A 23,186-nucleotide genomic window follows, 5' to 3' on the forward strand; every position below is an offset into this window, starting at 1 on the left:
TAATAGATGGAGAAATATGCCATGTTCATGGATTGGAAGAATCAATATAGTGAAAATGAGTATACTACCCAAAGCAATTTATAGATTCAATGCAATCCCTATCAAGCTACCAGCGGTATTCTTCACAGAGCTAGAACAAATTATTTCACAATTTGTATGGAAATACAAAAAACCTCGAATAGCCAAAGCTATCTTGAGAAAGAAGAATGGAACTGGAGGAATCAACCTACCTGACTTCAGGCTCTATTACAAAGCCACAGTTATCAAGGCAGTATGGTACTGGCACAAAGACAGAAATATTGATCAATGGATCAAAATAGAAAGCCCAGAGATAAATCCACACACACATAAGAACTATGGTTTTTCTACTTCATGTATGGACGTGAGAGTTGGACCATAAAGAAAGCTGAGTGCTTAAGAATTGATACTTTCAAACTGTGGTGCTGGAGAAGACTCTTGAGAGTCCCTTGGACAGTGAGTCCTAAAGGAAATAAACTCTGAATACATATTGGAAGGACTGATGCTGAAGCTAAGGCTCCAATAGTTTGGCCACCTGATGTGAAGATCTGACTCATTGGAAAAGACCCTGATGTTGGGAAAGATTGAGGGCTGGAGAAGAAGGGAATGACAGAGGATGAGATGGTTGGATGGCATCATTGACTCAAAGGACATGAGTTTGAGCAAACTCCAGGAGATAGTGAAGGACAGGGAAGCCTGGCATGCTGCAGTTCATGGGGTCTCAAAGAGCTGGACATGACTGAGTGACTGAACAACTGCCATACATCAACATGAGTCAATCATAGGTATATAGGTGTTTATTTTTTTATGTGGTATGAGAAAATGTTCTAATTTCATATTCTTGCATGTAGCTGTCCAGTTTTCCTAACACCACTTACTGAAGAAGCTTGTCTTTTCCCTATTGTATATTTTGGCCTCATTTGTTGTAAATTAACTGACCACATGTATATGTGTTTATTTCTGGGCTCTATATTCTGTTCCATTGATCCATATGTCTCTTTGCCAAGACCATACTGTTTTTTTAATTAATATAGCTTTGTAATATAGTCTGTATTCAGGAAACATGGTATCTTAAGCTTTGTTCATTTTTCTCCAGAAATTGCTATTGAGGTCTGTTGTGATTCCATACAGATTTCAGGATTATTTGTTCTAGTTCTGTGAAAATTGTCATGAGTGTTTTGATAGGGCTTGCATGAATTCTGCAGATTGCTTTGAGTACTGTGGACATTTGAACAACACTAATTCTTTCAGTTCATGAATGTGGAGTATCCTTCCATTTATTTGTATCATGTTCAGTTTCCTTCATCAGTATCTTCTGGCTTTCAGAGTATAGGTCTTTTACTTCCTTGATTTAGTGTATTCCTTGGTTAAGTTTAATTCTATTTCTAAAAATTAGATTTTATCTATTTATTTATTGGCTGTGCTTGGTTTTTGTGGAAATAAACACTCTTTGTTGCTGAAGGTGGGCTTTCTCTAGTTGTAGAGTGCAGGGGCTACTCTCTAGTTGCAGTATATGGGCTTCTCATTTCAGAGGCTTCCCTTGTCATGGAGGATGTGCCCTAGGGCCTCTGGTCTTCAGCAGTGGTGGCATGCAGACTCAGTAGTGTGGCTCAGAGGCTCGAGTGCAGGTTTGGTAGTTGTGGTGCATGGCCATGGTTGCCCTTTTGTGTGTGGGACTAAACCTGTGTCCCCTGCATTAACAGGTGAATGCTAACCACTGTACCACCAGGAAGTTCCCTATTTCATTCTTTGGGATGAAGTTGTAAATGGGATTGTTTTCTTGTTTCTTTTTGTTTCTGATAGTTCATTATTACTGTATAGAAAAGTAACAGGCTTCTGTATATTAGTCTTACATCCTGCAACTTTACAGAATTCATTTGTCAGTTCTAATAGTTTTGGGATGAAGAAGACTTTAAGAGTTTTATATGTATATGATAGTATTTTGGGGTGTAAATTGTGACACTTTTGCTTCTTCCCTTCAAATATGAATGCCTTTTGTTTCTTTTCCTTATCTGGTTGCTGTAGCTAGAACTTCTAATATATGTTAAACAGAAACAGAGTGAGCATCCTTGATCCTTCCTTTAGACGAAAATCTTTCACCATTGAGTTTTTCACCATTGAGTAGTCTGTTAGTTGTGGGTTTGTCATAAATGGCTTTTATTTTGCTGAAATATGTTCCCAATATACTCTTTGTTGAGAGTTTTTATCATGAATGAGTGTTGGATTTTGTCAAATGCCTTTTTTGTATCTATTGATATGATCATCTGATTTCTATCTTTGTTTTGTTAATGTGGTGTTTCATCCTTCCATCCTTGGAATGAATCCCACTTGATCATGATATAATCCTTTTTACATATTGTTGAATTGGGTTTGGTAGTATTTTATTGAGGATTGTTGCATCTATAGTCATTAGGTGTATTGGCCTGTAGTATTCTTTTTATGTAGTCTTTATGTGCTTTTGGTATCAGTGTTATGGTGGCCTAATAAAATGAATTTGGAAGTGTTCCTCCTCTTCAGTTTTTTGGAGTAGTTTGAGAAGAATAGGTATTAACTTCTTCATATTTTAGGTATTAACTTCTTCATATGTTAGGTACAGTTCTCCTGTGAAGGCGTCTGGTCCTGGTTTTTTGTTTGTCAGGAGTTTTTAAATTAGTGATTCAATTTCAGTACCAGTGATTGTTCTGTTCACATTATTTATTCCTGATTCAATCTTGGAAGATTGTGTGTTTCTAGTAATTTATCCATTTTTTGAGATTGTCCAATTTGCTGACATATAGCTGTTCATAGATTCTCTTATGATTATATCTCTGTGATATCAGTTGTTATTTCTCCTCTTTTATATCTTATTTTGTTTATTTTGGTCCTCTCTCTTTATTTCTTAATGAGCCTAGATAAAGCCTTACAAATTTTATCTTTTCAAAACACCAGCTCTTGGTTTCATTGATCTTTTCTGTTATTTTGGGGTCTCTATTTTATTTTTTGCCGCTCTGATCTTTAATATATCCTTTCTTCTTCTGATTTTGGGCTTTGTTATTCTTTTTCTACTTCCTTTAGATGGTCAGGTAGGTTGTTTATTTGAAATTTTTCTTGTTTTCTTGAGGTACATGTGTATCACTATAAACTTCCCTCTTAGAACTTCTTTTGCTGCATCCCATAAATTTGGGAAAGTTGTGCTTTTTATTTTCATTTGCCTTAAAGTATTTTCTGATATTTTCTTTGATGTATTCATTGACCAATCAGTTTTTTACTAATATGTTGTTTGGTCTTCACATGTTTGTGTTTGTTTCCCATTTTTCTTCATGCATTTGACTTATAGTAGCATACATTGTGATAGGAAAGGATGCTTGATATATTTTATATCCTCTTAAATTTGATGGGACTTGTTTTATGGTCTAGTATGTGCTCTATCCTGGAGAACATTCAATGTGTAATTGAAAAGAATGTGTGTTCTGTTATTTTTGATTATAATGTCATATAAATATCTGTTAAGTTCACCTGGCCTAATGAATCATTTAATTTCAGTGTTTCCATATTGCTTTCTGTCTGAATGATCTGTCCATTGATGTAAGTGGGATGTTAAAGTCTCTCTGTCAATTTCCCCTTTTATATCTATTGATACTTACTTTATATATTTAGGTGCTCTAATATTAGGTGCATATATGTTTATGAATATTGTTAATGTATCCTCTTTTTGTATTCATCTGTTTATTATTATATGTCTTCCTTTGTATCATGTTATAGACTTTGTGTTAAAGTCTACTTTGTCTGATGAGTATTGCTACCCCAATTTTCTTGTTGTTTCCATTTGCATGGAGTATCTTTTTCCATCCCCTCACTTTCCGTCTGTGTCTTTAGCTCTAAAGTGACTCTCTTATAAGAAGTACATAGATGGGTATTTTCTTAAATCCAGTTAGCTGCCCTGTGTCTTTCAGTTGGAGTATTTAGTTCATTGATACTTAAAGTGATTGTTAGTTGATATGTGCTTCTTGCCATTTTGCTTGTTTTCTGCTTGTTTTTGTAATTCCTAACTATTCCTTTTTTCTTCTTTTAATTTCTTCCCTTATGATTTGATGATTTTTTAAATGATATGCTTATCCTCCTCTATATTTAGTTTTTGTGTACCTATTGTATTACCAGGTTTTTGAGTTGTGGTTACCATAGGGTTCATATATGTTTATCTATCTATATATACTTGTTTTAAACTGATAGTTATTTAAGTTCAGACACATTCTAAAGGCTCTATGTTTTTTACTCCTCTTACCACATTTTGTGTTTTTGATGTTATTTTTTACACCTTCCTATCCCTCAATTGTGTGTTGTAGATATAGTTAATTTTACAATTTTTATCTTTGAACCTTTGTATCAACTTATTTAAGTGATCCATGACCTTTAGTATATATTTGTCTTTACTTGTGAAATTTGTCCCTTCCTATAATTTCTTATTTCTTGTTGTAGCCTTTTGGTTTTCACTTAAAGAAGACCTTCCCTTTAACTCTTCTTGTAAGGTCCATTTAGTATTGACAAACTCTTAGGTTTTTCTTGTCTAAAAAGCTCTTCCTTCAATTTTGAATCTTGACCTTGTGGGTAGAGTAGCCTAGGTTGCAGATTTTTTCCTTCAACACTTTAAATATATCACATCACTCTCTTCTGTCCTGCAAAGTTTCTGCAGAAAAATTTAACATTATGGAGATTCCCTGGTATGTGACTTTTTTTTTCCCTCTTGTTCCCTATAGAATCTTCTCTTCATCTTTTAACTTTTTACCATTTTAATTATGATATGTCTTGTTGTGGGTCTGTTCTGGTTTACCTTGTTTCAGAGTCTCTGTGATTCCTATACCTGGATATTTATTTCCTTCTTTAGGTTCATTGAATACTCAGTCATAATTTCATCAAATACATTTTCTACCTCTTTATCTCTTTTCCTTTGGGACCCATGTAATGTGAATGTTAGTACACTTGATGTTGTCCCAGAGTTTCCTTCAACTGTTCTCATTTTTTAAAAGTGTGTTTTTCTTTTTCCTGTTCTGATCCAGTGATTTTCATTATTCTGTCTTCCAGATTGTTATGTGTTCTTCTATATTACCTAATCTGATATTAATTCCCTTTAGTTTTTTTTTCTAATCTCAAGTATTTAATTCTTTAGCTCTCATTGGTTCTTTTTATATTTTTCATTTCTTATGTTAAAATTCTCACTGTGTTCATCTATTCTTTTAGCCAATTCAGTTAGAATTCTTTTTTTACTATATTGCTCTGAACTTTTACCAGGTTAATTATTTATCTGCTTCATTAGATTTGTTCTGGAGCAGGCACCCTGAGGTCACTGGGTTTCTCCTGGGTGGAATGGCAGTCACCTATGTTTGGGACATGGTCAGTACCTGAGGGCTTGGGACTGAGTTATTTCTCTGCTGGTTTCACTTTCTCCCCCACTGTGGTGTGCACACCTCGGTTAGAGGATGGGTAGAGGCTGGAGGGGAAGATGGGGCACTACAAGCTAGCCCTGCCCCCACGTGTACACAAGGACATGTGTTCCAGTGATGGTGGTCTCCACGGGAAGCTAGATTTACTCCCTTCAGATTGTGTGCAGGGATGCATGAGCTGGTGATGGCTGCCTCTGCCTTGGTCAGAGGCAGGGTCGTGGTCTGCACTGGCTCTGTTCCCTCCAAGTGTGCACACTCTTGTTGACAGTAGAGGGCTCCCCTTTAATGGGAAGCAGTGCCCGAGCAAGAGTGGCTGAAGCAGTATCCCAGTGTGGGCTGGGTGCATGCTGGGATGGTCTTGGCTAGATCCCAGGCAGATTTCAGTCTGTTGCCTTTATGATGTGACCAGAAGTAGGCAAATCTTTGTATACATTCTTCAAGAGCAGAGCCTTGGTTTTTTACAGCCTTCTGGTAAACCCCACTGGTTTTCAATCCAGCCAAAGGGCTTGTCTTCCTGGTGTTGGACACCAGGGCTGAGGTTCCTAATATGTAAGCTCGAACCTCTCATTTCCCAGGGAGGATCCCCTAGCATGTGATATCCCTCTCTTCTTTTTGTCCCCCAATGTACTTGTGTGTCCTGATCAGGTCACTTTCTTTTCTTCTTGCCAGACTACATGTGGACATTTCTTTACAACTTGGCTGTAGAAGAGCTGTTTTGCTAGTTCCCAAGTTGATTTTAGCTAAAGTTGCTCTATATGTAGTTGTTTTGATTTGCTCATGAGAGGAGGTGAGCCCAGTCCTTCTACTCCACCATCTTGATCCCCTGCCAACTCAAATATTTTCTTCAGTTTCTCTGTCCCCATACCTGGAACTCCTTAAAGAAAAACCTGGATAACTCTCTGTCCAAAATTTCTATTTTTCTCATGTCTCTCTGAGATCTGTAACAACATTCTCTTTACCCCAGTAATTGCTTCTGTGACATTTGTTGTCAAAACCATGGTTTGAAAACTAACCCCCCAGTAATCAGAACCCAGGTCTCCTACACTGCAGTCTGATTCTTTACTATCTGAGCCAGCAGGGAAGTTCAGTCAGAACTTGCCATTCTGGAATTTTACCATGAAGAGGAAGTGGTGTCGTAGCCATTAGATCCAACCAGCTGGCATATTTACTGTTATGTGCCTGTGTGCTCAATCATAGCTCACTCTTTGTGACCCCATGGACTGCAGCCTGCTAGGCTCCTCTGTCCATGGAATTTTCCAGGCAAGAATACTGAAGTGGGTTGCCATTCCTGCTCCAGAGGACCTTCCCCAGCCAGCTCAAACCTATGTCTCTTGCATCTCCTGCATTGGCTGGCAGATTCTTCGCCACTGTGCCACCTGAGAATTCCATTTACTCTATTCCTCCCCAGGTTTTATAACCTTGAGCTTCATATAATTCAGTTACAAAGAAAAAAAAAAAAGTAAATCTCTTTTACAATGGTTACTCAAACACTGTTTTAAAAATGTGATATTTGGAATTAATGTTAAAAAGGAATAATGTAAATGATTAAAAGGCAGTATTTTTCTCTTATTCTGGCTTTGTATGTTCTCTCAATAGTGCAAAAAGGAATTCAATAAAATTCAGCACTTATTCATTTTAAAGGTCTTTGCAAACTGGGAATCATAGAGATCTTTCTTAATATAATAGAGTAATTACAAAGCTTACAGTAAACTTTTGCTTAAATAATACATTTTGGAAATTTGTATTCAGTTGAGAAAAGGACAGCTACTTTCACTTCTGCAATTTAATACTATATTGAAATTCCCAATTGATACAATAAGATAAGAAAATGAAAGAAATTAAAATTTAAGAATTGGAAAGAAAAAAGGTTATTTGAAGAGGATGTGCTTTTCTTCATAGAAAATCCTATAGAGTCTACAGATAAACCAGAACATACCCAAAGTTATCACATTGCTCTAATCTTTGGGAAAGTACCTAGAATGTGGTACATCTTTACAGCAGAGTAATATCTAACAATTAAATGGATAAATTATTTCTACATATTAACCTATATGAATTTCTACAACAGGCTTACAGAATAAAAGCTAATTTCAGGAAGTTTCATATAGTGGGAGACATGTAGAATTTAAATACACAGACACATATTTAATAAAAAATAGAAAAGCATGCATAAAGAAGTTGTATTAGTTTTCTGTTGCTGCTGTGACAAATTACTACACATTCACAGCTTAAAGTAATGCCTGTTTATTATCTCAAGGTCCTATAGTTCAGAAGTTCATTTACAGCGCTCTCAACTGGGTCCTCTGGATGGATTCTCAGCAGGTAGAAATCACAATGTCAGCAGGGCTACTTTCCTTTCTAGAAGTTCCAGGGATGAATCCATATCCAGGCTCACACTGATGGCTGAGTTCAGTTTCTTGACATTGTAGGACTAAGGCCCCTGTTTCTATGCTGCTCTCAGCTTGGGGCTAGGCTCTGCTTCTAGAGGCTGGTCACATTACTTCTCATCCTTTCTTCATATTCCTCCTCAAGAGAAGATGAACTGGGTCTTTTCATGGTTCCAGTCTCTTTGATTTCCATTTCTACCTCAGCATTCTCATGCCAGTGGGAGAAAGTTCTCTGCTTTTAACAGCTTATATTATTAGACTGGGCTCACCTGGATAATCCATGATAACTCCTTATTTTAAAGTCTGTACAAAGCATACCTTTTGCCATGTAAGGTATTCACAGTTTCCAGAGGTTAGAGAGTGAATATCTTTGGGAGCCATTCTTCCTACCACAGGAGGCTACACTCTGACTTTAGGATGGTGATTATCTATGCATTGGAAGGAAGGCATTGGGAAATGGTATTAAAAAAAGACTTCAAATCTGTAATGTTCTATTTAAAAAAAATAATCTGAAGTAAGTCTGGTAAAAGTTAAGATTTGTTAAATATGTATGGTGTATCATGGATATTATTTATATTTTTCAAGTCTTTATGTATGTTTGAAATAGTACATAATAAAAACAAAAAAATTTTTAAATAAATGAAAAACAAAAACATTTAAAAATATAGAAAATGGTGTTTTATGCATCTTGGTGTTTTAGGACAAGTTCATAATGGCTTCAGAGATTATAAAAAAAAAAAAAACACACACACACAGAAAAGCTTCAGAAGAATGGTTGGTGTAGAAATGGTTGCCAGATAATATAGTTTACATCAGTGTACTTGGATATGAAGAAATGCAAGAATTAAGTCAGAAGCTGTAGGGTGCATGGAACAGGGAGAGTAGTTTTACAAAATAATGTATGTTATGGAAATCTGAAATCTAACATATAGACACTGTATGTGCTGTGCTTAGTCACTCAGTCATCTCCAACTGTTTGTGACCCCATGGACTGTAGCCTGCCAGTCTCCTCTGTCCATGGGGATTCTCCAGGCAAGAATGCTGGAGTGGGTGGCCATGCCCTCCTCCAGAGGATCTTCCCAATCCAGGGGTCAAACCCAGGTCTTCCACATTGCAGGCAGATTCTTTACCATCTGAGCCACCAGGGAAGCCCATGTTATAGAAACACACATGCAAATAAAGGAAATAGTTTGAATGTGCTGAGTGTTAAATGTAAAGACAAATGGGGAGGAAGAATTTAATGCCAACTAGAAAAAAATAGCAAGTTTGAGGGAGCTTAGTCCCAGAGGAAACCAAATGAAATAATAACTAAAGCATAAGTAGAGGGGTTTGTCTTCGATTGAGAAGGACTGTTAGCTCAAGTTTCATAGCAAAATGCCATAGTCTGAGTGGTAGAGATTCAGAGAGAGCAAGCTCTTCTGTGTCTTTTCTTGTAAGGGCCCTAATCCCATGAGTGAGGTTTCCATCCTCATGGCCTCGCCTAAACTTAGTTATCTCCCAAAGGTGACATCTCCAAATAGCATCACATTGGGGTTTAGGGCTGCATGTATGAATTTTGTGGAGATACCATTCAGTCCATAGCATCTATAAATTTAAGCAAGGAGTGAAAATAGTTGTATATAGAGGCATCTAGTCACAAGTAGGAAAAGAAGTGAATATGTTCTTATATATTAGGTACCCCAAAATACAATGAAGTACTCAAGTTCTTAATCTATAGCAAAAAGAAAAGATGAACAAAGGTAAGTGTATTAGTGAGAATTCTAGCATACTAAAGTAAAGATATTCAAGATTAAGAAGAAATGAAACATGCCATATGGGAGTGGAGACCATTGCTTGCCTATTATATTATTTTGCATTTTCACTTAAAATTCTCATTTTATTTATTAATAGATACCCAACAGTAGGGGATACTTTGCTATTATCTAAACCATTCATGAAATTCCACTCGCATTTCCTAGATAATCAGCTTCTCAGTCTTCCTGGCAGCTAAGGGTATTCCTGTGATATGGTATTAACCAGTGAGTCTAAGGGGCACCCTCTGGCAGAATATTCTTTGTCCTCCTCTCTAGTTTGGCCAGTATGTATAAAATGTGATGCTAGGAGCTACAGAAGCTGCAGTGAGACTATGAGGGGTAGGGGAAAATATCATAGTCACGTTGAAGCAATAACTACTTGTTGAAATACTGAATAAAACCCAAATTTCATTACCCCCTCCATTCCCAGACTTCTTGAGTGATAAGAAACTTTTAAGTTTTCGCTTATTTTCATCCCATGCATCCTAACTGCTGTGCAATGCAAAGATAGAGGAAGAAACCAATCTTGGAAAAAATAAACTAAAAAAAATTCAAATTCTTTGCATATGCCTCTTTTGATAGAAGTATGTAATAAGAACCGAAATTTCTTTTAAAAAATGTAGGGATCAAAGAAAAATGACAAAAACATGAGATTAAGGGAAAAGGCAGGCAGAAGAATAAAGTATGTAAATTAGCAATAGCAAATAGTAATAGTAGAGTAGGAATGGACTAAAATTATCAGAGACTTCCACTTTTGGTCACTACTAAGTAACTTGGACCAGTACACATTTTTAAAAGGTTTACAAAGCTGAACAGCATAATTTTAAGATCTTCTCTGAAGACACTTGAAAGCTCAGGAGACAGTGAAAAGTTATGGCGCTATCGTCCCGAAGAAGAAAACCCAGAGAAGCAAGATTTGCATTTTGGGGGTATGTTTTCCCTGTAAGGGCATCTTAAAGAGGTGGTTGAAAATATAAAAAGTTATTTTGACAGTTTCCTAAAGTTAGTGGGGGAAATGGAATTCATGGACCACCAAGGGGTGGGTTGGACCTTGAAGGGCAACACTCTGAAGTTAAGGTGGATGGTAAGCAGGCTAGTTTTGTATGGGCTGGAGCCCAGCTTCATTTCAGTCCCCAAATTACAGGACAGTTATCCAGAATCTCTGATGTGGCTGTCTGACAGAAGCAAGTAAAAATATTCTCTGGAGGAAGAAATATAATTCAGAGCCTTAAGTTATTTTCAAATTTTTCATAATATACCAGTGTAAACAGATCCAGATACACAACTTTAAAATAAAACATTTATGGAAATTAAAGACAAGATTGAGAATTTTGTATATTATTCCTGGAAACAATAAACAAAATCTAAGTGAAAATGCTGGAAATGAAAAAGTCAATGGCTGTATGAGATCTTAATGGTTGGTTAAGTTTAAAGGAAATTAGACAGTGTTGAGGAGTATCCTAATAATTTATAGGACAGGTAAGAAGAAAATATATACAGTAAGGCACAGAAAGAATAAAGAAAAAATGTATGAGATAAATAATGCATAGAAAGAGAAGGATAATACACATTTACATGGAGTTCTAAATAAGACAATTAGGTGATACCTAAGAAAATAGGCTTCCCCAGTGGCTCAGTGGATAAAGAATCCGCCTGCAATACAGGAGACACAGGAGATATGGGTTCAATCCCTGGTCCAGGAAGATCCCCTGGAGAAGGAAATGGCAACCTACTCCAGTAGTCTTGCCTGGAGAATCCCATGGACAGAAGAGCCTAGTGGGTTACAGTCCAAAAAGTCACAAAGAGTCAGATGCGACTGAGTGACTGAGAGAGAAAGAGAAGAAAATAGGGCAATATGTAAGGTAAAGAATGAAAATATTCCAAACTGAAAAATATATCAACTCTAAATCCTAGGAATCCTGTAAGTAAGTCCCAAGTATGATAAAAGAAAGTCACACTTCGACCCATCATAATAAAATAATAAAATTACTGAAACTATTGAAAGTGGCAAGAAGGAACGACAAGTCTAAAATATTAGACTAACAAGAAGACAGAAAACAATGAGGTAATATCTTCAAAATACTGGGTTAAAAAAAAAAAAAAAAAGACCTTCCCTCATTAGGATTCTGCTGCGGCTAAGTCACTTCAGTTGTGTCCGACATTGTGCGACCCCATAGACAGCAGCCCACCAGGCTCCCCTATCCCTGGGATTCTCCAGACAAGAACACTGGAGTGGATTGCCATTTCCTTCTCCAATGCGTGAAACTAAAAAGTGAAAGCGAAGTCGCTCAGTCGTATCCAACTCTTAGCGACCCCATGGACTGCAGCCTACCAAGCTCCTCTGTCCATGGGATTTTCCAGGCAAGAGTACTGGAGTGGGGTGCTATTGCCTTCTCTGCATTAGGATTCTATGCCCAGTAAAACATCCCTTAGAATGAAGGTGAAATAAATACACCATGAGAAGGCATGTACAAAAGGGAAAATTAAAAGGAGTTTTTCAAGGAGAAAGAAAATGTTCACAGATGGAAGTTCCAGTTTTCCTTCTGGCCTGTCTTCTGAGTCACTGATATTTCTTCAGCTTTGTCTAATTTTTATTAAACTGTCCACTGAAATCTAGTTTCAGCGATTGAGCTTTCTAGATATGGAAAAAAACGAGCAAAAAAGAGTCAAACATAGGTAAATTTTAATTACCATTGATCACATACTAATAATGCCATATATAATAATTATGTCTTTAATGTGTATCATGATAAATACATGATGACATTAGCAAAATTATTCAAAGGTAAACTATGAGTCTCTTATCTCCAACGGTAATTCCCAGAGGGATCATCCAGTAACCCTTTTTAGCTAATGAGTCCACAGTATGCTTCAGACTGATCTTCCCAGCAATCAGAATGGACCTAGTGCCTCCTGGGCTTTTAGGTTACACCTTGTCATCCCATTGGTCACCTGAACACACAAGCCCTTCTGAATGGTAGACCTGAGCATCCTTCATTAGGATGATGCTCTTAGCAGTATGTCAATGGTAATAGAGATATGGAAGGAAACGGTTGTGCAGTTATGCTATAGGAAGTATGAAAGAGGTTGCTTTATTACTTGTTAGGAATTTGAAGTTCTCAAATTTGAAGTTTTCTCTGTCATTTTATGGAGTCATTTAAGGGATAAGAGAAAAATGCTATTAGAGTTTAGAAGAGTTTTCTGACATCTTTATTTGCAGGAGCTTTTAAGGGCTGAGCTTGTACATCTCTTTTTATGCCCAGAACGTCTAATAGAAAAATTAATGTCAGTTTACATGATGGAACAACTGTGGTGCGTTTTCTGTCTTGTGAATTTCTCCTGAGCTCAGAGGCAGGCCAACCAGCTCAGAAAAACAGGCTGTAATATGCACCAGGAACAGAGAAACTCGGTAATGTTTTCCATTTTCTGATGCTTCTTCCTGCTCTTTGTTCACTGTGTAGGAGCCATTTCCGCTCAGTTCCGGCGCCTCTCACCATCCCCTTGTCAGGCCCCTCCTTTCTCCTGCAGGTCTTTCATCTTGCCTTTGCTCCCCCGGGCTGAAGTAGTGCACCCATCCCCGAGTCTCTCCAACATGGCACTAATTTCTGTTACATAGAACGTTGGTTTATTCCTCGTAATTACTTTCTTGTCCTCCTTTTTGGAAAGTTAAACACTCAGGTTAGAGGTGAAGAAAGGAGGATCCAATGATTCTTCATCACCTCAGTTGTCTTCAGTACCACACTTCAGTTAGTAAATTAGGTCCTGACAACATTCCAAGGTGATTACTTTTAGCTTTCATTTCACATATGAGACAATTACAACATGAGTTTCCGTAAATCTTACTATACTCCTTGTTTCTGGTGCTGAAAGCCCATGTTATACCAGAAACCTGAAAGTTTGGGCAGGTGAATGCCTAAGAGCTGTCTATGAGAGGTGAGAGGGGATCAGGAAAATGATAGATTTTGGGCACCTCATGACTCAAAAATAACCCTCTCCAAGCACTCCAAATGTATAGGGTCCAGAAACTAATTCTATCTTTAATTACAGGTATTCCCAGTAATTATATACTTGTAGATATGTGAAAGTTCAAGGCACAAAACTTTATAGTGGGGCAAATGTCTCCAGCTGGCAGCACTTTTCTCCAGTGTCCTTCCTTGTCTGGTTTCATGCAAGTGCAGGATGTCTCAGTCCCTTACTTGTGCCTAATCAGATCTGATCTCTACAAGTAGTAAAGCCCTAGATTATTCTCTTTCTGATTTTCCTCTGTTTACTTACTCATCCACTCATTTGTGCATTTACTTTAATTGTTAAGTTTCTTGCACTGGAGGCAGACTCTATACCATCTGAGCCACCAGAGAAGACCATTTTTTTTTAATTGTTCAATTCTGTTTTATTTAGTTTACTTTGAAACAGATCAAAAATACATTGTTAGAGTCTTTTTATTCTTAAGAGGGCATGTATTAGTGGTCTTTATCCATTGTATACAGTTGTATAAGCAGGCTATTTTGTCTACAGCTGGAATTTAGCTTGGCTATGGTAAGTGATGAGTTTCTTTTTTAAATTAATTAATTTTAATTGGAGAATAATTTCTTTACAATATTGTGGTGGTTATTGCCATACATCGACATGAATCACCCATGGGTGCACATGTGTCCCTCCATCCTGAAAGCCCCCTGCCCACCTCCCGCCCCACTCTGGGTTGTCCCAGAGCACTGGCTTTGAGTGCCCTGCCTCATGCATTGAATTTGCACTAGTCATCTGTTTTATGTATGGTAATTTACATGTTTCAATGCTATTCTCTCAAATTATCCCAACCTCGCCTTCTCCTACAGAGTCCAAAAGTCTGTTTTTTATATCTGTGCCTCTTTTGCTGCCTTGCATATAGTATCATCGTTACTGTCTTTCTAAATTCCATATATATGTGTTAATATACTGTATTGGTGTTTCTCATTCTAACTTGCTTCACTGTGTATAATAGACTCCAGTTTCATCCACCTCATTAGAACTGACTCAAATGTGTTCTTTTTTATAGCTGAGTAATATTCCATTATGTATATGTACCACAACTTCATTATCCCTTTGTCTGCTGATGGACATCTAGGTTTCTTCCATGTCTTGGCTATTATAAACAGTGCTGCGATGAACACTGGGGTACATGTGTCTCTTTTGATTCTGGTTTCCTCAGTGTGTATGCCCAACACTGGGATTGCTGGATCATATGGCAGTTCAATTTCCAGTTTTTAAAGGAATCTTCACACCATTCTCCATAGTGGCTGTACAAGTTTGTGTTCCCACCAGCAGTATAAGAGGGTTCCCTTTTCTCCACACCCTCTCCAGCATTTATTGTTTGTAGACTTTTTGATGACAGCTATTTTGACCAGCGTGAGATGATACCTCATTGTGGTTTTGAGGAAGCCCATTTTTAAGTAACATTTTTGAGCAACTCCTTTGGGCTAATGCTGGATACTTTTGTATGTCTCATTCTAAAATGAACTCTTCTCAGACTGTTTTTCTTTGGAAGTGATCTAGTCAGCTAACTGCATCTAATTGTGATAACAAATGAAAACTTATAGTGGAACCATCCTCAGAGCTATTTACACTCTCAATTTGGAATCTGAAGCATCAATTCTGAATAAATGAAGCATCAAGGACAGTGAATTTGTAGCACCAGGTACACAAAATAAGTGATTTTATTTACTTCTGTGACCAGAAGTAACGAACTCACTACACCTCTATCTGTGAGGAAGTATGGCCCCTGATAGAGCAGTTTCTAGGTTTGTCCTTCATAAAAATGCCCTATGCAAGATTTTTACTCTTTTGCTTTTATTTATAGGAAAATAAGTTTCCCCAAAGTTTAAGGAATTTCTATTGCTAGTAAATAGGATTCCATTTAGAGATGAGTAAAATGGAGGGCACCAAAATGGAGGGGACCTTCCTTTTTGCTGCCCTCCAAAATATAATGGATAGTTCTCTGTATTTCATGACTTGATTTTCCAATGTCTACTGCCAATGATGCAATGTTTTCAAGATGAATCCAGATTGCTATAGCTAGAGCTACAGTAGTGAGTAAAAGAAAAAAAAAGTGTTAATACTGTAAAATTATTATAATCTCCACATGAGAGGAAGGTTTGAGGTTTTTATAAATAATATATACAACTTACCCTTTTTATTTTCATCTTTTAGAAATCAAGGAAGAAGTCTGTATGCAACAGGAATTTTCAGACTCCATCTTAATGCTGAAAATTCACACTGACCTTCAGACTTAGTCATCTTCTGGATCACTGGATTCGAAAAAAAGTTTTTGTTTAATTCTGTGCTAGTGTTGCTCAACTAGGTGAGAAATACAGATAATGTGAACCTGATTTTTAAGAATAGCTCTTGTTCCAGGTGTTGTTTGGATAAACATGGTAGAGAAATCATAATTCCTTTGAGAAACTGAGTGGTGGATCTTTCACTGTGAACACAAGATATTGAGCAGGACAGGAAAGGTTGAGATGGTGGAGTCAATAGTGTTGAAGGGTTATCCTGAGTCTTGGGTTGTAATTTTAGTTGTCAGTTCAGAGTAGAGAAAGAGAAGGCCAATCTTAGAAAGTTAGAGGGTACTCTTTATTTACAAATGGCATGAAGGCACAGACAAGAGATGCACCTGAATAGATTACACAAGCTGAGCCTGGAGATTATGAGCAGAGTATGTTCCCATATTGGTCAGCAGTTTATGATCATCTTTATAACATCTGGGATATTGCTGTGCCCCTTTCTCTTTAATTAATTCCCTTTCTCCTCACTCTGCAAATCTCCAGCCACTACCCCTCTTCACTTTCCATTATTGACCCTATTTAAATAGTTAGTGAGGAATCTCCACACTGTTCTCCATAGTGGCTGTACTAGTTTGCATTCCCACCAACAGTGTAAGAGGGTTCCCTTTTCTCCACACCCTCTCCAGCATTTATTGCTTGTAGACTTTTGGATTGCAGCCATTCTGACTGGTGTGAAATGGTACCTCATAGTGGTTTTGATTTGCATTTCTCTGATAATGAGTGATGTTGAGCATCTTTTCATGTGTTTGTTAGCCATCTGTATGTCTTCTTTGGAGAAATGTCTATTTAGATCTTTGGCCCATTTTTTGATTGGGTCATTTATTTTTCTGGAGTTGAGCTGTAGGAGTTGCTTGTATATTTTTGAGATCAGTTGTTTGTCGGTTGCTTCATTTGCTATTATTTTCTCCCATTCTGAAGGCTGTCTTTTCACCTTGCTAATAGTTTCCTTTGATGTGCAGAAGCTTTTAAGTTTAATTAGGTCCCATTTGTTTATTTTTGCTTTTATTTCCAATATTCTGGGAGGTGGGTCATAGAGGATCCTGCTGTGATGTATGTCAGAGAGTGTTTTGCCTATGTTCTCCTCTAGGAGTTTTATAGTTTCTGGTCTTACGTTGAGATCTTTAATCCATTTTGAGTTTACTTTTGTATATGGTGTTAGAAAGTGTTCTAGTTTCATTCTTTTACACGTGGTTGACCAGATTTCCCAGCACCACTTGTTAAAGAGATTGTCTTTAATCCATTGTATATTCTTGCCTCCTTTGTCAAAGATAAGGTGTCCATATGTGCGTGGATTTATCTCTGGGCTTTCTATTTTGTTCCATTGATCTATATTTCTGTCTTTGTGCCAGTACCATACTGTCTTGATAACTGTGGCTTTGTAGTAGAGCCTGAAGTCAGGTAGGTTGATTCCTCCAGTTCCATTTTTCTTTCTCAAAATCGCTTTGGCTATTCGAGGTTTTTTGTATTTCCATACAAATTGTGAAATTATTTGTTCTAGCTCTGTGAAGAATACTGTCGGTAGCTTGATAGGGATTGCATTGAATCTATAAATTGTTTGGGGTAGTATACTCATTTTCACTATATTGATTCTTCCAATCCATGAACATGGTATATTTCTCCATCTATTAGTGTCCTCTTTGATTTCTTTCACCAGTGTTTTATAGTTTTCTATATATAGGTCTTTAGTTTCTTTAGGTAGATATATTCCTAAGTATTTTATTCTTTTCGTTGCAATGGTGAATGGAATTGTTTCCTTAATTTCTCTTTCTGTTTTCTCATTATTAGTGTATAGGAATGCAAGGGATTTCTGTGTGTTGATTTTATATCCTGCAACTTTACTATAATCATTGATTAGTTCTAGTAATTTTCTGGTGGAGTCTTTAGGGTTTTCTATGTAGAGGATCATGTCATCTGCAAATAGTGAGAGTTTTACTTCTTCTTTTCCAATTTGGATTCCTTTTATTTCTTTTTCTGCTCTGATTGCTGTGGCCAAAACTTCCAAAACTATGTTGAATAGTAATGGTGAAAGTGGGCACCCTTGTCTTGTTCCTGACTTTAGAGGAAATGCTTTCAATTTTTCACCATTGAGGATAATGTTTGCTGTGGGTTTGTCATATATAGCTTTTATTATGTTGAGGTATGTTCCTTCTATTCCTGCTTTCTGGAGAGTTTTTATCATAAATGGGTGCTGAATTTTGTCAAAGGCTTTCTCTGCATCTATTGAGATAATCGTATGGTTTTTATTTTTCAATTTGTTAATGTGGTATTACATTGATTGATTTGCGGATATTGAAGAATCCTTGCATCCCTGGGATAAAGCCCACTTGGTCATGGTGTATGATCTTTTTAATGTGTTGTTGGATTCTGATTGCTAGAATTTTGTTTAGGATTTTTGCATCTATGTTCATCAGTGATATTGGCCTGTAGTTTTCTTTTTTTGTGGGATCTTTGTCAGGTTTTGGTATTAGGGTGATGGTGGCCTCATAGAATGAGTTTGGAAGTTTACCTTCCTCTGCAATTTTCTGGAAGAGTTTGAACAGGATAGGTGTTAGCTCTTCTCTAAATTTTTGGTAGAATTCAGCTGTGAAGCCGTCTGGACCTGGGCTTTTGTTTGCTGGAAGATTTTTGATTACAGTTTCAATTTCCATGCTTGTGATGGGTCTGTTAAGGTTTTCTATTTCTTCCTGGTCGAGTTTTGGAAAGTTGTACTTTTCTAAGAATTTGTCCATTTCTTCCTCGTTGTCCATTTTATTGGCATATAATTGTTGATAATAGTCTCTTATGATCCTTTGTATTTCTGTGTTGTCTGTTGTGATCTCTCCATTTTTGTTTCTAATTTTATTGATTTGATTTTTCTCCCTTTGTTTCTTGATGAGTCTGGCTAATGGTTTGTCAATTTTATTTATCCTTTCAAAGAACCAGCTTTTGGCTTTGTTGATTTTTGCTATGGTCTCTTTTGTTTCTTTTGCATTTATTTCTGCTCTAATTTTTAAGATTTCTTTCGTTCTCCTAACCCTGGGGTTCTTCATTTCTTCCTTTTCTAGTTGCTTTAGGTGTAGAGTTAGGTTATTTATTTGACTTTTTTCTTGTTTCTTGAGGTGTGCCTGTATTGCTATGAACTTTCCCCTTAGGACTGCTTTTAAAGTGTCCCACAGGTTTTGGGTTGTTGTGTTTTCATTTTCATTCGTTTCTATGCAAATTTTGATTTCTTTTTTGATTTCTTCTGTGATTTGTTGGTTATTCAGCAGCGTGTTGTTCAGCCTCCATATGTTGTAATTTTTAATAGTTTTTCTCCTGTAATTGAGATCTAATCTTACTGCATTGTGGTCAGAAAAGATGCTTGGAATGATTTCTATTTTTTTGAATTTACCAAGGCTAGCTTTATGGTGGAAATAGAACTGCCTTATGATCCAGCAATCCCACTGCTGGGCATACACACTGAGGAAACCAGAAGGGAAAGAGACACGTGTACCCCAATGTTCATCGCAGCACTGTTCATAATAGCCAGGACATGGAAGCAACCTAGATGTCCATCAGCAGATGAATGGATAAGAAAGCTATGGTACATATACACAATGGAGTATTACTCAGCCATTAAAAAGAATACATTTGAATCAGTTCTAATGAGGTGGATGAAACTGGAGCCTATTATACAGAGTGAAGTAAGCCAGAAGGAAAAACACCAATACAGTATACTAACGCATATATATGGAATTTAGAAAGATGGTAACGATAACCCTGTATACGAGACAGCAAAAGAGACACTGACGTATAGAACAGTCTTATGGACTCTGTGGAAGAGGGAGAGGGTGGGAAGATTTGGGAGAATGGCATTGAAACATGTAAAATATCATGTATGAAACGAGATGCCAGTCCAGATTCAATGCACGATACTGGATGCTTGGGGCTGGTGCACTGGGACGACCCAGAGGGATGGTATGGGGAGGGAGGAGGGAGGAGGGTTCAGGATGGGGAACACATGTATACCTGTGGTGGTTTCATTTTTATATTTGGCAAAACTAATACAATTATGTAAAGTTTAAAAATAAAATAAAATTAATTGAAAGGAAAAAAAATAGTTAGTGAAAAATAAAAGCCATTTTTTTTTATGGCAGTTTCCTTTTTAAAACCAAATCTACTTACTTCATGAATGTTTGGTGAAGTAAACCCTCTTCTGCCTTTGGCCGTGCTCTGCTTTTGCTCTGAGACCCAGCTGCTCTGAAAGACACCATTTCTGCAATTTTCTGTTATTCCTCCTGTAATTTCTCCCTCTTTACTAGTTTATTATCAACAGTTCACAAACATTGTCAAGTAACTTTAATAATAAAACAATAGCAAGTAAACTCTTAAGACATTAAAGAAAGAACAATAAAAGTGGAGAGGGAGTTGATCTAGGGTTGGGATCCCACAACCCAAGTTAATCTAGGGTTGGCTTCCCTGGTGGCTCAGAGGGTAAAGCATCTGCCTACAATGTGGGAGACTCAGGTTCGATTCCTGAGTCGGGAAGATCCCCTGGAGAAGGAAATGGCAACCCACTCCGGTACTCTTGCCTGGAAAATCCCGTGGATGGAAAAGCCCTTAGGCTACCGTCTATGGGGTTGAAAAGAGTGGGACACGACTGAGAAACTTCACTTTTCACATTTTGGGATCCCACAGATAAAATTATTACAGGTTTTGGTAAACGTAGAGACTTGAGGAAATTTATCATTTCAGAACTTACATTTTTGAGTAGGCATAAAGCTTTGTGAATGGAGAGGGTTAAAACACTTGGATATTTGTTAGACGTCAGTAAAGACTTCACCTGATTTTTTTCTTGCATTCCCAAGAAAATATCGAAGGCAATGAGAAACCACAGTGTTGTCTCTGAGTTTATTCTCCTCGGGCTGTCTGCTGACCCCCAAATCCAAGCTCTGCTCTTTGTGCTGTTCTTTGTTATTTACACCCTGACCCTGATGGGGAACCTGATGCTGCTGCTGGTGATCAGGGTGGATTCCCAGCTTCACATCCCCATGTACTTTTTCCTGGGACAGTTGTCTTTTCTGGATGTCTGCCACTCTTCTGTAACTGTACCCAAGCTATTGGAGAACCTCCTGTCTGAGAAGAAAACCATCTCAGTAGAAGGCTGCAGGGCTCAGGTCTTCTTTGTGTTTGCCACTGGAGGCACAGAATCCTGCCTACTTGCTGTCATGGCCTATGATCGCTATGTTGCCATCACTTCTCCTCTGCTGTATGGCCAGGTGATGAACAGACAGCTGTGTATGGGGCTCGTGGGGGGCTCATGGGGCTTGGATTTTCTGGATGCTCTCATCAATATCCTTGTAGCTCTCAACTTAGACTTCTGTGAGGCTCAAAATATCCACCACTTCAGCTGTGAGCTGCCCTCTCTTTACCCTTTGTCTTGCTCCAGTGTGTCTGCAAGCTTTACTGCCCTGCTCTGCTCCAGCCTCCTGCATTTCTTTGGAAATTTCCTCTTGATATTTTTCTCCTATGTTCGCATTTTGTTCACCATCCTGAGCATCAGCTCCACCAAAGGCAGAAGTAAGGCCTTCTCCACCTGTTCCTCCCACCTCACTGCAGTGATCTTCTTTTATGGCTCAGGTTTACTCCGCTATCTCATGCCAAATTCAGGATCCATTCAAGAGCTGATCTTCTCCTTGCAGTATAGTGTGGTCACTCCCATGCTGAATCCTCTCATCTACAGCCTGAAGAACAAGGAGGTGAAGGCAGCTGTGAGAAGAATGCTGAGAAGATGTTTCTAGCATTTCAAATCATAGATAAAAAAAAATCAAAATGATGAAGAACTTGGGTAGAATTGCAATAAATAATGCCTGGATATTTAGGAGAATTCTCTGATATAAGGATCTGCAAGATGCCATACATTTTTTTCTTGAAAATACTTAAGAAAAGGTGAAGACGTTTTATGGAATGATACCAGTTTCATTCTAGTTAGAGGAAGGTGGTTGGATCAACCTTTTATCTTGCAATTCTTCTCACAAAAATATTTAATTTATTACACACAGTATGGTAGATATTGTTATTACCTGCTTAGGCATTCTTTATCATTTTTCCAGTAACTAAACTCCAACTAAAGTCTCATAGAGATTGCTAATCACAGTGTCCCCAAATCTTCCCCATCTCTTCTCATTACTTGCTCATCCTTTTTGACACAGTGGCTGGTACAGGAATGAGCACATGGTCAATGCCAGATCACTCACCCTCTTAAGATATTTGAAACTGTTTATTTTATTGAATCTACATGTTCCAATAGAGATTACAAGTGACACATTTGTTTATCCTGCTTCAAACCATTTACCTAATACCCAACCATCTCCAGCTTTGTGGGAGCCCCGCGACAAAAGATTTCCTGGTTCATACACGTGTGTGTGTGTGCATGCTCAGTCGCTTCAGTCGTGTCTGACTCTTTGCGACACTATGGACTGTGGCCTGCCGGGCTCCTCTGTCTATGGGACTCTCCAGGCAAGAATACTGGAGTGAGTTGCTGTGCCCTCCTCCAGGGAATCTTCCCGACCCAGGGATTGATCCTGCAGCTCCTGTGTCTCCTGCATTGAAGGCGATTCTTTGCCACTGAGCCACCGAGGGAGCCCTGGCTTGTATACACTGCTGGACAAATAGCTCTGCCCCTGAACCCTAGTAATGCTGCAGAAAAGGCAGGATGTAAGGAAGTCAGTGGCAGAGCAAGTGCTGTATAGGGTCTGTGACAAACCCCAAGGAGAAACCAAAAGAATTTCAGCAAAAGCCCTTTGGATCATGAACACAACTAGAATGCTAGTGAGAAGACTGAGGAGAGGCATATGAATTAAAATTATCATGTCAAAAGTCAATTATTGCTTCTTTCTGAAATTACTGTTTAGTTTTTTAATTATTTACAAACTATCAGTTATAATCCTCCCATTCACATTGTACTCCCCAGGAGCAGAGAATATAAACTCAAAAGACAGCAGTGACATCTTCTGGCATCTTCACTACTTTTTTGAGAATATTGAAAAAGTTTCAAACGTATTTATTGCATGGTAAATATGTTGGCATGTTCAAGTCATGAGCAGAGAAACAGAATATATCTAGGATGAATTCTCACCAGAGGGACCCCACTGCCAAAGTGGTTTGAAATAATTCTATGAGTAGAATAACGTATGTATGAGTGCCAGTCTCTTCCTTCCTTGTGAGTCTCATTCTGGTCTGTGGACTCACAAAAAGTGTGACTCTGGCTGCAAAGTGGTGATTATACACAGGTTC

General features: G+C 37.8%; 1 protein-coding gene across 1 annotated transcript; it reads left to right on the forward strand.

Annotated features, from left to right (window-relative positions):
- Positions 1-20,773: 20,773 nt before the first annotated feature.
- LOC147371709 (olfactory receptor 8S1-like) lies at positions 20,774-21,691 on the forward strand. Its single transcript, XM_086403582.1, has one exon. The coding sequence runs from the start codon at positions 20,774-20,776 to the stop codon at positions 21,689-21,691; it is 918 nt and encodes a 305-aa protein (XP_086259708.1).
- The last annotated feature ends 1,495 nt before the right edge of the window (positions 21,692-23,186 follow it).

This window comes from Bos grunniens, chromosome 5, assembly GCF_055505025.1.
Source record: "Bos grunniens cultivar Pamir isolate PY7600 chromosome 5, Bosgru_T2T1.0, whole genome shotgun sequence".
NCBI classification, from domain to species: Eukaryota; Metazoa; Chordata; class Mammalia; order Artiodactyla; family Bovidae; genus Bos; species Bos grunniens.

Excerpts from the sequence above, each read along its gene's own strand:
- LOC147371709 (XM_086403582.1), top strand. The coding sequence starts at position 20,774 with ATGAGAAACCACAGTGTTGTCTCTGAGTTTATTCTCCTCGGGCTGTCT.